This window comes from Gopherus flavomarginatus, chromosome 4, assembly GCF_025201925.1.
Source record: "Gopherus flavomarginatus isolate rGopFla2 chromosome 4, rGopFla2.mat.asm, whole genome shotgun sequence".
Classification (NCBI taxonomy): domain Eukaryota; kingdom Metazoa; phylum Chordata; order Testudines; family Testudinidae; genus Gopherus; species Gopherus flavomarginatus.
In genome coordinates, this window is record NC_066620.1 from 185926794 (window position 1) to 185942520 (window position 15727).

A 15727-nucleotide genomic window follows, 5' to 3' on the forward strand; every position below is an offset into this window, starting at 1 on the left:
TAAAACTCAACTTAATCACCATTTTGTATAAGCAGTCTAAGGACCTGAATTTCAGTAACATCCTCTCCCTGGTAGCAAAATTCTAAACTTAAATGCTGCAAGTCAAAATGGGTGCTATTGCTACTGCTATTCATTATTTCAAATCCCTCTATGTAACACTGTTTTCATTTGCAGTGACAACCATAATCAAAATAGTATTATTCTATCTCAAAATTTTCTTTTTTCTTTTCTTTTTTGTCACAATGAGTAGTGGTCCTAAATTTGTAACAAAAAGGAAAAAGGGTGGGGGGGGAAGATGGGAGAGCATATAAGATTAAGTATCCTTTGGAACTGTGAAATAATTATTCAACCAACGCTATACCTCATACATTGGGACCCAAATCAGAAAATTTAAAAATGAGGAATTCCAATCCACTCCAATAGTCACTATCTATCCAGCGCGTAACAGAAGGTGAGAGTATTAAGTATTTTAACCTTTGTTTCTGTAAGACCAATAATTTTTCATGCCGCATATGCCAGACACTGCAGTTTAGTACAAAACTGTTTAGGAGTTTATGAAGTGGATATATAAAAGTATGGAAACCATTAGTGGCAAAAATATATACTTTTTGAACTCTGGCAACAACCACTGGGAGTTCTTGTCACTGAGCCAAATATATTATGCATTAGTATTTAGCAGAACAAAATCTTAGCTGTTTAATGGTATACATCAATCCCTACTAATTCTGTCAAGCTCAAAGATATCAGACCTTACATTAACCGCATTCTGATTACTATCTTCCCCCGCCTCCCACAGCCTCTGCCAATGACTTTCAATATGATTTAAGCCTCTGCTATCAAAAAAAACACTAGCGCAGTGGAGTCACAAGAGGTAGTAGCATAGACATAATTCATTATGATTACTTGCTGCCGTAAAATGATTCCTAGCATTTTTATGCATCAGTTTTACCTACCATATATACTCGATCATAAGCCAGTTTGTTTACAAGCTAACCCCCTGCCCCCCTAAGATGGATAAGTAAAAATGGAAATTTTTTTATAACTCATTCATAAGCCAACCCTATAATTCGAGGGTCAGCAAACTTTGGCTCCCGGGCCATCAGGATAAGCCGCTGGCAGGCTGAGATGGTTTGTTTACCTCAAGCGTCTGCAGGCACAGAGGTAAACCTAAGTAAACAAAGTGTGCCAGCGTGCTAGCTGCTTACCCTGATCAGCCGGGACAGAAACTGGTGGGGAAAATATTTTTTTTTGGGGGGGGGGGGAGAAGATGGGAGTCGGGGGAGTAACCCCTGTGACCATCCTCCATATGACCCCACCCCTAGCCTGGGACCCCCATACTCTCCCCATCCCATCCCTTCCCACCTTATCTGGGGAGGGCCAGGGGAGGATGTCTCTGATCTGGTGGCAGGCTGGGCCGGGCAGCACGGCCGCAGCGTGCTCCAGCGGGCCGGGCAGCATGGCCACAGCCTGCTCTGGGGGGTGGGGCCAAGCGGCACAGCTGCAGTCTGCCAGACCTGGAGCTGCAGCTGCTTTGCAGGCTGGGGGACAGCAGCATGGCTAGAAGCAGAGACATTCTGGCCCTGCCTTTTCCCTTCTGTCTCTGGTGGCTGTGCTGCCTCTCCTTGCCCCTTCTGTTGGGGAGAGGGGATGAGTCCCACCTTTCCCTCTCTATACCCGTTCATAAGCTGACCCTCTTCTGTGGTGCTTCCCTTTTTTACTAAAAAAATTAGGCTTATGAACTCAAATGGAGCCAATGTCCTTTGTTTTAGACCTAGAAAAGTATGCTTAGCATTTTGATTCCAATGACAGCTTGTGAAGTATTGGCTGCTAAATTTCTATCACTACTGAAGAGAGAAAAAGCAAGATGCCAATCTAGAATGACATGACCAAGTTCCACTACCTCGTAACTTGACAGTGCTACAAACACTTTAGAAACTATTAAAAAGTGCCTCCAGACCCACTATATTTTTCTAAGCACCTGCTGTGTCGAGAAAAAAAAAATTTGATCTCTATTAAAAGTGAAAAAGGCATTGAAAATGCAAAGAAACTGACTTTCTGGGCAACAATATTTATTTATTTAATACTAATGCTAGAAGGGACAACCCTGATTACTTATTCTGATTTCCTGAATAACAAAGACCATAGAATATCAATCAGTAATTCGAGCAAGGGAGGGTATTATTCTTCACCACCCAATAAACGAATCCTGAGTTCAATATATTATGGTTGACGTACAGCATATCTTTTGGAAGGACACCAAAAAACAAAAAAGAACATCTGTTAAGAAGCTCAAGTGGATGTTCCCACAGTGTATTGCAATACTGTGTTAACTCAGGTCCTGAATGGATTTCATGACTTATAAACCAAAGAGCTGGAAAAAGGCCTGCTGAAGAGGTGACATTAGTCCACCTATACGTTAGTGGAGACTTGTAGTGCCAGAAGAATGTTAGACTTTCTTTAGCTCTATATAAAAAGTATCTTTTTTTTCCTATCATGCATGTGGCCCCTGGCTGACCTAAAATGACCTAAAATGGTAATACAAAAGTCTGCCGCTTAGTGGCAGAAACTTAAAAAATACACATGAAAATATTTAGTATATATGAATTAATCACACCACTATACACTGGAATAAAGTTACACAGGCTAATATCAAGAATATGTTTGACATCAAGTTTATCATCAGAAAACTTACTAACCCTATCAGGAATGTTCACATAAGTTCCTGCATCAAGTAGATCCTGCACAATTTCAGTATGCCCTTCTTTTGATGCAATCATCAAAGCTGTATTTCCATCTTTATCTGTTAAATTTACATTTGGGTTCCTTTTCAGAATTTCCTTTACTGAGTCGGTGTAACCACCTTTTACTGCCACAATAAGTGCAGTCATAGAGTTCTAAAAAAAAAAATAAAAAAAAAATTATTACACCCAAAATAAGGAATACAAATAATTACAATACCTGAATACTGCAATCTAAAGAAGAATAAAAGATTTCTCATGAAAGTATCAAATACTTTCTCAAGCATTCAAATGTTAGCATAGATTTTTATTAAATGTACCGTATATGGTAGTATGTACTTTATAAATTTTAAAAATAAACAAACAGGTACTATCTCGAAGAGCTTTCTAAATGCAAGCATTAAAACCTAAAGCAATTTATCATAACTTCTGAAAACAATATGAACTGTACAATCTTTCTGCAGTATTATGAAAATAATATCAGTTCACCAGTGCACTAAAAATGAAAATTCCATTTCAGAAAAATAAATTAGAACCACGGTTTTAATTTGTTTACATATTACACAAACACCCAGAACACAAACTATATTTTATTGCTCACTTTGAAGTGAGAATATTACCCTCCACTGTCCCTCCTCCAACCATCTGAAGAGTTAACTAGAATGAAATGTTAATATGATAGCAAAGTTCTCACTAGTGACTATGCTGTAATGTCCTTACATTACAGTAGTATGTTTCTTCTTGAGCAGTCTCATTAATTTCAATGGGATTATTTAAGGAGTATTTCCACTACTTCTCAGAGTGAGAATATCACAAACTAAACGTAAGTGATATGAAACATTTAAATGGAAAGGACATGGGTAGGCAACCTGTGGCACGTGAGCTTATTTTCAGTGGCACTCACACTGCCCGGGTCCTGGCCACCAGTCCGGGGGGCTCTACATTTTAATTTAATTTTAAAGGAAGCTTCTTAAACATTTTTAAAACCTTATTTACTCTACATACAACAATAGTTTAGTTATATGTTATAGACTTATAAGAAGAGACCTTAAAAATATTAAAATGTATTACTGGCACATGAAACCTTAAAATTAGAGTGAATAAATGAAGACTTGACACGCCACTTCTGAAAGGTTGCTGACCCCTAGGTAAGAAGAATGCGGAAAGGATTTTTTTTTTTGGGGAGTGGGGGGTAATTTTTTTTGTTAGGTTTTTTTTTTTGGTAGGGTTATTTGCAGCACCCACTCTAACCTGTATAATTAGAGCAATTTAAATATTCATTTTCATCAAAGATCCATGTGTTGGGAAGCCAAATAGAATTCCTGTTTTTACTAGTTTAGGGCTTGACTATTATTTCAGTACCCATGCATCAACATATAGCACATATTGAGAGAGTACCCTACTACACTCAGATTCAACATTTCTCTTTATCAAAGCCTAACAGTGTATCTGAATTCAGGATGCAATTCATTTACATGAATTCTTGGGGACTGTCAACTTATTCTATCACATTAGGCACCAATCCTGTAAAGAGAGCTGCTCAGGTGTAGGGGTTTGCCTGCATGTTTCCTTTGCAGGACTAAAGACTGAGAAAGGCTGCTGCCATATGTATTTAATGTAAGTACTACATGTTCTTATGGAATTTTTACTGAACATTTTATGCAGAGATGTCATCTTTCTAAATGAACTAACTACATTATTTTCAATTCAAATATTGAATAGTCTTCAATAAAAATTTAGAAATAGAAACAGCCTTTCAGTTATAAGGCAAAATAGGCAACTAAAGCAATACGTTTTAAATATTATCTGGAAAACACGAAGAGCCACACCAACTTTTATATATGATTTATTATTCAAATAGCACTATGTGATAGGTGCTTGGCACACCAACATTCTGCTTATCAGGGAGTTCTGACACAGTAGTTAAATCTCTAAAAATAGCAACAGACAATCTATTAAGTTGTGACTCATAAAACATAGCACAGATGTTCCTTTTCATTGTTGTATAAATCCAAAGAAATAAAACGTGTGCTATTGTTTTCCCACTACTTCTGTAATGTATCTGTTAAACTTAAAATTCATAGTTTAAAAAATTATATAGCAATGTCACACCTAAAAGTACCAAATCCATAGTCATAAAAAGCTGACAGTTTGTTTTCTTATATGCCTTTTTGATTAGATCTTAAAAAATAACCGCACACTGATCAAGACCAATAAATTTCATTTTCTTCATTGTCAAGATTTAGTTGTGTTTTATTTTTGCACATCGGAAATGTAAATCTGTTTATACTGGAAACAAGAGATGTGGACACATCTTACCATGGAAAACAAAATTAGTTACTTACAGCCCCTTCTTGATCAACATCAGCGCCCATCTGCAGCAAATATTTCACACATTCCAAATGACCCTTCCTAGCAGCCCAAATCAATGGTGTGGTTCCATACTATAAACAAAATCAACCACAGAACTTATTACTATGTTCTTTCAAATTGAGTTACTGTATTTAATGTCAAGAATGGACTATTGTCCTACATCAGAGGTGGGCAAACTACAGCCTGTGGGCCACATTCGGCCCACGAGACCGTCCTACCCGGCCCCTGAGCACCTGGCCAGGGAGGCTAGGCCCGGCCCCTCCCCCACAGCCACACAGCTGGGTGGGCAGCAGAGTTGCATACTCCTGCCGAGCAGCACAGCGGCGTCTCTGGCTCAGTGGCACAGCTGCCAGACATGCTGCTCCAAGCAGCATGGTAAGGGGGTCAGGGCCAGGAGTATTGGATAAGGGGTGGAAGATCCGGGGGGCAGTCAGGGGAGCAGGGGCAGTTGGATGGAGCGGAGGTTGGATAACCTTGGGAGTCCCAGGGAGTGGGGAAGAGATAGTCAGGGGGCAGGGGGGTGGATAGCGGTCAGGGAACAGGAATGGTTTGATAGGCGTGGGGTCCTGGGGGGCCTGTCAAGGGGTGAGGGTGTGGATAGGGGTCAGAACAGTCAAGTGACTGGGAGCAGGGGGGTTGGATGGGAGTAAGGTCTCGAGGTGGTTAGGGGCAGGGGTCCCGGGAGGCGGTGGTTAGGGGACAAGGAGTAGCAGGGGGTTGGATGGGTATGGGGAACTGAGGGGCGCAGTCAGGGGGTGGGAAGCGGGAGGGGTCAGAGGCCAGGCTGTTTCGGGAGGCACACAGCCTTCCCTACCCGGCCCTCCATACAATTTTGCAACTCCAATGTGGCACTCGGGCCAAAAAGTTTGCCCATCCCTGTCCTATATTGTCTGGCACAGTGTGCTCGGCACTATAAAATACACAAAAATGAAGACAGGCCTTGCTTTCCCCAATTATTTTACAGTATAAAAATAGATACACTTCTCATAATCATAACAGATGCATATCATAGGAGTGGAGTTTTATGGAAAAGTTTTGAGAAGACACTGGTATCTTAGCATACACTGGGTTATTCCCTGGATAGGAGGCAATATGTAAAAATTCATGGAGGTGAGAGCTGGAGAAGGAAATTAACAGCACAGTGATGCTAAAAATCACTGGTAGAAAGATAGAACAGGGGAAGACAAGACCCACAATGTAAGCAAATGGGGCTATAACGTCAAGAAATTTAAACGTACAGCTCACAAGGGGTTTACCGGGGCAGGAGGGAAACAGGGAAGGGCACAAAGTGGTGATCAGTGCATTTTGGATGGATCAGGGGAAGATGCAGTGCAAGCGCCAAGATAGTACGTAAAAGTTAGGAGACTATGGAGGACTGGACAAGCATTCTGGATTGGTCAAAAGTTTCAATAAGGTTTCGACAGTCTGCAATAGCTGTGTATTAATTTCCGAAGGACTTTGAGGTGCAGCATTTGATTTATAAAGTCACAAGGCCTCAATCCAGCAAAGTAACTAAGCATATGCTTTACTTTAAATCATATGAATAGTAGACCCACTGACTTCAATGGGAATATTCTCATGCTAAAAGTTAAGCATGTGTTTAAGGCATTTGTTGGATCAGGGCCTAAATGATTTCAGTCTCTCTCATTTGAGAGACCACCTCTCTCCCCATGTAATATTGCTGCTAGTGTAGTAAGCTTAGGCAATGATCTTTTAGTCCCCTGCGTTTGAAATGAGAGAGACAGCTTGTGGTAAGACTTTGGGAGGGGGGGGTGAGGGGGGATCCCTGACTAATTCAATTCCTCCTCCCTACTCCCCACCCCCAAAATTTCAGAATATGCTTCAACATGCATCTAAATTTCTTAGGCATTTTATGAAGCGATTGGTTGAAAACAACAGTTCAGGTAATAATTTAAACTGTGACTGAGAACTGTGTTTGGGTAATTTTTGTATTAATCAGTGTGTATAAGCACCAAGATTTTATGAAAGGCAGCCTTTAAATATCAGAAATAAAGATATATTTTGTAGGAATTCCTGTATAGCTGTTTTTTGAAAGTTTCTTACTTAATACAAGGAACAAAATCCTATAATTAATAACTACCAGTTTCAGCTAGGAAAAGATTGTTTGAAAGATCAACCTGAGAGGTATTTTCAGACACGCAATTTTCAGACATGCCTTTTTTTTTTTTTTTAAATTATTTTGCTCTATGAAGAGCCGTATGATCTGTTTATAGACAGAGACATCCAGAGCACCACAGAGGGAGTCACTTTATAGCAGCTGTTTATAAAAGGAAACTGACTAGCAATCTAGTAAATTTTTACAGAGGGAAGTGTAATGAGCTTATATGAGGAAAGGACTTAAACTTAACAACCCAAATTTCAAAAGTAAGCTTCCCTAATAAATAATATGTCCCTTAAGATAAGAAAAAGAAAGGGATTAAAAGAATAAGCAATGCTTGATGCTGTATTGTTATTCAAGGCAATGATAAAAACAATATAGAATGTTAAAATATTACATTGTTGGTGGTTTTTTCAATGACCTGCTAGTTTGCAAAATGGAAAATGAAGTAAAATGTGTGTTTCAAAACTCAGTACTTAGTAATTTACTTCCATTTTCATCCTTTGGTAAAGTGTCATCAGTCTGCATTTTCTTCATCGCACCTGACTCATGCCTTGGAACTGGAATTTATAAAATAATCCAAAGAATATTTAACTGTCCAGGAAGTAACTTTGAATTAAAAAAAATTAATTTTGTCATCCATTTCTCCTTCTGAATATTTCAACTAAACCTTCCAATGAAGTAATATTAATTTTTAATCTTTTTTTGATCTCATCTTTATTAGGTGATCAAACTTCTTTGTGAAAGCAATAAGATGGAGGTGGTATTCTCTCGCCTGGCCTATTAAGCTTATTTATTTAGTCTGAAGCTGTGTTTTAAGAAGTTATTAGCTTTGGAACAGTGATCAACTAACTGGTCAGAAAGCTAGACTTCACAAACTGAAGTTACCACATTTTAAATGCTTGCAGTTTTAACTCCTTTCTCACAAGCTTCTAGATGTCAGAATTATATATGTAGCCAAGTGACGTTAGCACCATTTCCAAAAGCTATAGAAATAAAAGGACAAAAAACAGGATTTAAGGTAATCAATGTTCAGTGCAATATTTTGATATTATATTTAGTATATTACTCACTGTAAACTGTTATATACTATGAAGCAAGAAGATTTGCAAAAGATTTTTGGTCTATACCACAAAGATTTTAACCATGTGAGGAAAAAATGTAATTTAGGCTAATTTTTCAGAATTAGTGACAGATGTTTTAGTCAGGAAGTGGTGTACAAATTTTGAAATTCTTGCATAAATGAAATGCTTAATGAAGAGGAGAAATTCTGGATATTATATGCTAGATATATTCCTGGATGTTTGACATACTTTCCTAGGCCGTACAAACAATTCTGTAATAATATAAAAATGCTAAACAAACATCAAAGCTTACTTTATCAGAGCAGTTGACTTTAGCTCCATGTTGCAGCAAGAGATGTACGATATCTGAATGGCCACGTCCTGCTGCCCAAATGATTGGATAAATGCTATATTGCTTGGATCAGACAACAACAATATAAAAACTAAGCCACATGAAACAAAAACATATTTCTAACTCTCCTTGTTTTTTTATTTATACATTAATATCTATCAGAATGCCTCAGACTTCATAAAACATGAAAAGAAATACATACAAAGTTATCTACTGATCATACTTCAGTAACTTTTGACAATTAAATGGGTCAGTAGTAGACAAGTCATGTATTGTTTGGACACAGTTACTCTTAACAAGGATTTTAAAAGATCATATCCTAATACCTCACTATTTACACAGTTGTAACGACAAACATCCTAAAAAAAACATGACATACATATAACAAATTTATATAAGCTTCAAGCTTCAGTATCATGACTAGTCTTCTCAGGAGTATCTGTATATATGACACAATTACAACCCAGACTATTTGTTAGCTACCAAGAAATAATTAAAACAAGAGATGTTATTACTCTTAATTATATGAATGTTTATTAAATTATTGATTTCTAAAAATAAAGTACCACATATACTCATTCATTAGCCCGTTCGTTTAAAAGCCAACCTCCCAAGATGGTTAGGTAAAAATAGCAAAAACTGTGAGACCCTTTCATAACCTGACCTTATATTTCAGGGGTTGGCAAACTTTGGCTCCTGGCCCATTAGGGTAAGTGGCCTGCAGGCCTGGACGTTTTGTTTACCTGGAGTGGTCACAGGCATGGAGCCCCCTCAGCTCCCACTGGCTGGGAACAGCAAACCGCAGCCACAGGGAGCTGAGGGGCTCTGTGCCTATGAACGCTCCAGGTAAACAAGAGGACATTTATAAGCCGATCCCTGCTCTTCGATGCATCAATTTTTTACCAAAAATATTCAGCTTATGAATGAGTATATACAGTAATTAAAACTGAACAGAATTCTCCTTCTACTGTATATGGCTTACTATACATAGAAATTACTGTCACTATCTTAATATATTACCGATGTCAACCTTACTGAAATCTATAAAATCATCTGCTCTAATAAACAATAATTGCTGTGATACTAAATCACAACATTAGCACTTTATTGCCATGATATGCAGTATAAAATGTTATATAAGTCATAGTTCTTCGCAAGATAATACTACTACACAATTCAGGTTTTTGATGGCTCTTTCTCCTCTCAAAGATCAAACCTTACCTGCCCAGTGACGTTTGGGTTTGCTCCTTTCTGAAGAAGCAGCTCAGCTACTTTAGTGCAACCTTTATATGATGCCCACATTAGGGCTGTCCATCCTCCCTGTAAAATACAATAGAGAAAAATATTAGAGAGATTTATTTAAAACCTATATTTATGCATTTTCTTCTATTGCACACTTGTTCTTAGACTCCTATTTATGAGCCTATCACAAGCAATAGTGACAAATGTTGCCATCTTACTAGTCTAAAAATTCAAATGTAAAATGTTAAGTTAAACTTTTTTTGCTGCAACATATAGAACTTAGGGCGGGAGATGGGGAAGAGGAAGGAAAATGCACTCCTAAATGATTTTATCAAACTTGCTGCAGACAAAATCACAGACAAAAAAAAAAAAAAAAAAAAGCACTGCAGAATTTAGTTTGAATAAGGTGCTTCCATAATGACTCAAATGAAGGTGGACAAACCTGCCAATGTTACACTTGAATAACAGTTATTGGGAAACCCATGGACAAATTTGAATTCACTGTTCAATAAAACTAAACAGACAGAGTTCAAGAGCAAGGCTTGCCACTTGAATCTGCATAGTTTCATAAAGGAAAAGCATACAGTAGCTCCTGACTTAACTTTGTACCGGTTAACGTTGTTTCGTTATTAGGTCGCTGACCTATTAGAGAACATAGTCCTTTGAAGTCTTGCAATGTTCCCTTATAAAACTTTGTTTGGCTCCCACGCTCCACCCGCCCGGTGCTCCTGCCGGGGACCAGAGGTTGGGGCATGGGAGTTTGCCCCACTCCACCCACCAGGCATTCCAGCCAGGGAGTGAGTTCAGGGCATGAGGGTTTGACCTGCTCCAACCGCCCGGCACTCTTGCCAGAGAGCAGGGTTGGGGCATGTGGTCTTATATTATATATTATACCAGGGGTTGGCAACCTTTCAGAAGTGGTGTGCCAAGTCTTCATTTATTCACTCTAATTTAAGGTTTTGCGTGCCAGTAATACATTGTAATGATTTTTAGAAGGTGTCTTTCTATAAGTCTATAATATATAACTAAACTATTGTTGTATGTAAAGTAAATAAGGTTTAAAAAATGTTTAAGAAGCTTCATTTAAAATTAAATTAAAACGCAGAGCCCCCGGAATGGTGGGTAGGACCTGGGCAGTGTGAGTGCCACTAAAAACCAGCTCGCGTGCCGCCTTTGGCACCCGTGCCATAGGCTGCCTACTCCTGTATTATACTGTGTATGTATATAGTGTCTTTTGTCTGGCAAAAAAAAAATTCCTGGAACCTACCACCCCCATTTACATTAATTCTTATGGGGAAATTGGATTTGTTTAACATTTCGCTTAAAGTTGCATTTTTCAAGAACATAACTAGGAGGTTAAGTGAGGAGTTACTGTAAATAGTTTTATCTCTAACCAGAGCAACTGTATTAACTGTATTAACATTTATTTTACCGAAGAAGAAGTATTTTTCTCTTTAGCTACCTCCCCCAGCAAAATCAATCCCCAGAATCCTAAGAATTTCAAGAGTTGGACTTTGCAATTTACTGAGATTAATTATCCCTAACATATGCCACATAAGGAGACTACCCTATCAGTTATACATACAACCGCCCAGATAATCGAGCCTCTAAACTAAACTGAACTTGGTGGAGGAATTTAAATTGATCCTTCATGATTCATTCTCACCCAGCTGACAAAAATCAACCAGCAGAGTGTTTGTTACTTTGTCCCTCCCTAGTTTATATTTGCAAAGATTAAATATAATTAACTTTTTTAAATAAAATTGTTAAAACTTTCAAGATCTGAGATTCCTGCAGCATGAAAGTCTCGAGCATAATACAGTTTACATTTCACAGACAGTTACAGTATTTTAGTTTAAATTCTAGAAGAAATTCTAATGTACAGAAAAAGAAAAATCACCTTAGAAAAGGTATGTTCTTTTCCATCATTAGACAAATATTTCAACGCAGAACTTTTACATTTTAAAGCACTCAAACAACAGATCTTCAATTTTTTTGTATAGTTGGAAAATCAACTCCATATATGTCCCTATTAGCATAACTATTCCAGTTTAAAACTAGAAAAAAAGATCATACCATATCCCGGTGCTCCAAATTTACATTACAGTTAAGCAGCTCTGCTACAATGTCTACATAACCTTCTTTAGCTGCCGAAATAAGAGCTGTCCAGTTATCCTACAGTAAGAAAAAAGTTGAAAGATGCAGGGTTTTTTTTAAATTCAATTAGTGATATTTACAGAGGACACAATATGAAGGTTTTACATAACAAGTTACTAGTCTCAGCATACAGTGGATACCTTAGAGCTATCAAGTATAGCTTTTTAGTATAAAGTACAAATTCATGTTTATAATGTCTTGATTTATTCAACTAATGACAGTATACACCCACTGTGAAATCGTGAGTATGTGTTAGGAAATCAATATAATGTGAGATTTAATGTAACTGTGAAGTGTTTTTTTCAAATGAGAGCCTTCATCATACTGACTAATAAGCCAAGAAGATAAAGATGGCTTAAACTCAAATCTGTATCAATACTTACTTTAACAAAATTAACAACCAGCATGCTCAGATTCCCCCATCACAAGTTTATACATCTGAGGTTTTCCATGACCAAAGCACGGGAATAACTCTCTTCTGTGTAACTAAAAATCTATGGTTTTTTTCCATCTTCATTCTCTTACCCCAATGCAGCCTTCAACGCTAAAACATTTCAGCTTCCTAGAATCTGCATACATAGGTCTAAGGAGTTTTCATTCTCATCAGCAGCGGGGAAAGAGAATCCACACAATTCTTCCATTCACCTCTCCTTTGTCTAGAACTTGAAAACATCTTTGACCCTGAACTCTCTCCTTTCATATTTATATTTGTAAAATCTTCCTGTCACCAACCCCACAACACTATGTATACAACTGCCTCTGCGCCACACCTCTGATGCAATTATTATTTCCATTCATCTTTCACCTTAACTATTGCTACTCATCTCTACTGCAACCCAAACTTTAACTAGCAGCAGTATTCTGCATAGCTTCTAACAGGTTTAAAGCAGCTTAATGACATCATTCCTATCATCAATAAACCTAACTGGCTCCCCATTCATTTCAGGATTCCGTTCAAAATTTCTCACCTTGTCTTGAAATCCTCCTTTAGCCTGCCTGCTTCTTTTGCTACTCCTCTCATGCAAACTTGCTACTGCTGATGTAAGAGCTCTCGCCACTGTTGCTCCTCCCATATTGAATAAGCTGCCTTTTCTCTCTTTACTTATCCATTCTGCATCTTTTTTCAAAACTCAGCTAAGCACATCTTCCTCATCTGTGCCTTGTGATTTCTTTCCCCTCTGCTATTATGCAACTCTGTAATTGATGCTTTACTGTAGCTTTGTAAAAAAAAGATGGGATGCAGCATGAAAGATGCTTCATTAAACAAACTGTACTATATTCCCAAATACACAAACTTTAATGGAGCCATCAGTTTAAATATGGAAATGCCAGGACGCAGACTGCTTTGTAATGCTTCATGACCAATAGCTATACACTGCTGTTCTGCGCTGCTACAAAGAAGGGACCAGCACCTAATTAGTCAAGAGTGCTTCCTTGTGGATCAGTTACAGTGGCAAAATGTTAACTATTTTACCATTATAATTGATCCAAAATCAGCCACAGAGGTGCTTCATTTAACAGACCTGAAGCAGAACTACATGATATTTCAGAGCCAGACACATTAGTGCTAGTTAAGGAACCATCTTGGAAAAAGAAAATGACAATACTTACTGCATCTTCCAGGTTGCAGTTAGCTCCTTTCTTGAGCAATTCTTGGACAATTTCTAAATTGCCTTGCTCAGCAGCCAACATCAATGGAGTCTGACCATTCTGTAATCAAATGATAGTTACAATAGAACTACTTAGACAAGTTGATATATCTCTAAAATCTCATAGTTATATACACCACGAGTGAAGTACCATCATCTATAAAGGAATTTCAAGTACTGTTCTTATAATTTATGCTTTGATTTAGTATAAGAAACACTGATAAAATGTAACATTCAAACAACATGAAAAAAAAGGCAGTGAAAAAAGAAATGGCAAGACAGTATTAAATCTTTCCATATAGTAGTCCACATAGTAACAGTGGTTTCAAAGAGTGGCTTTTAGAAAATAATTGCAATACACTAAAAGCATACCAGTCCACAACTCATTTATCCACCTAACACATCTGGAGATCCAGAGTTTTTTTCCTCCTTACTGAAGAAGCTTGGCTATGCATTTAGAAAGACCATAGTCCAACCAACGAATTGGTATCTGCAGAGCAACAAAAGTCCATACTGAAATTTCTTTTGGAAGTCCAGAGAACATAGTTCAGTTATACATTTATTATTTTCTGAACACAGAAAATACGTTTGTCATTGTACCAGACAACTGAGCAACACAGAGTCTATTAATCTTATCCTGCAAGGTACTAGGCAGTCTCCTCTCACTGAAACAAACAGTACTGGAGAGTGTTTAGCATCTTGCAGAATCAAGCCTTCAGGGATGATAATAAAAATCTGATACAAAGCTGACTCCCTTCTATGGAGACACTTTTCTCCAAGAGGCATCTCTCCCAGCCAGAGGAGCAAAAGAACAATCCCAGATGACGTTGCTTGCTGCTAGACACCACCTTTGGCAGCCTCTCTCAATCCATAAGTCACGTTATATATGAGAGAGTCCATACAAGGGCTGTCCTGTATGATGTTTTCTCCACCATCCATTATGGCATCATAGAAGATAACTTCTGATTGTGAGGAAGAACAGACTTTGGGAGAAGGAGAGAGAGAATTTGATACACTCAGGGTTACGGTGAGTTTACAAATAAGAGAATTTGTCTGAAAGTGCCTACAGCTGGCCAGTTTGAGACAATGGATTTCTCCCTACCCTCCTCCCATCCTGCTCCATCTTCAAGCTAGAAGTTACCCTACATCTGAATGGATTATTGCTTCCCTTAAAGATGCAAAGAACAGCGTCCAAATTCCCTCAGCTTTAGTAATATGCACTGAATGCCTGCCTATAACAGCCATGTCATTCTAACTAGTACATCAGTAACTTTCCTGAAAATGTAAACTACTAACGAGCTGAATCAGCGTATCTGATTACACTGGCGTTAGTTAAGGTTACTAATTGCTTGCTGCTGACTGCTTAATTATGGAATATATTTTATCAGTCCTTTATTCTGCTTTTGGTATAATGAACGATGGAAATGGATTGACTCATCCAGGAGAGATTTCTGCTGTCGCAGGCATTTTCCTTAAATTAGTTTTAATTACATTTTTCCAGATACTTTCATTATAAATAATTATCACGGAAATACATTTTGCACTATGGGGCCTATCTTACAGAGTAATAATTGTAGTTATTCTGAGACGAAAACATGACTGTATATCTGTAAAGTGCCAAGTAAGTGTATGGTGCTATCTTAATGTCTTTTAGTAATAAAACTTATTTTTAGGGCTCTCAATTAATCGCAGTTAACTCACGCAATTAACTCCAAAAAAATTGATCATGATTAAAAAGTAAATCGCGATTAATCACAGTTTAGTAACACTGTTAAACAATAGAATACCAACTGAAATATATTAAATATTTTGGATTTTTTTCTACATTTAAAATATATTTATTTCAATTACAACACAGTATACAAAGTTGACAGTGCTCACTTTATATTACTAGATATTTGCACTGTAAAAATGACAAAAAGACATAGTATTTTTTATACAAGACAGTAGTGCATTTTGAAACTACAACTTACAAATGTAGATTTTTTTTTTTTTGTTATATGACTGAACTCAAAAACAAAACAATGTAAAAC

General features: G+C 37.6%; 1 protein-coding gene across 4 annotated transcripts in view; it reads right to left on the minus strand.

Moving 5' to 3' along the window:
* KIDINS220 (kinase D interacting substrate 220) overlaps positions 1-15727 on the minus strand; it is a 176417-nt gene that overhangs the window by 139860 nt on the left and 20830 nt on the right. For all 4 annotated transcript variants that reach the window (XM_050950541.1, XM_050950540.1, XM_050950543.1 and 1 more), the window contains exons 3-8: positions 13657-13755; positions 11965-12063; positions 9868-9966; positions 8608-8709; positions 5084-5182; positions 2697-2894 (exon numbers count right to left, since the gene is read on the minus strand). In XM_050950541.1, the coding sequence (XP_050806498.1) occupies positions 2697-2894; positions 5084-5182; positions 8608-8709; positions 9868-9966; positions 11965-12063; positions 13657-13755 (696 nt within the window). The remainder of the gene's footprint in view (positions 1-2696; positions 2895-5083; positions 5183-8607; positions 8710-9867; positions 9967-11964; positions 12064-13656; positions 13756-15727) is intronic.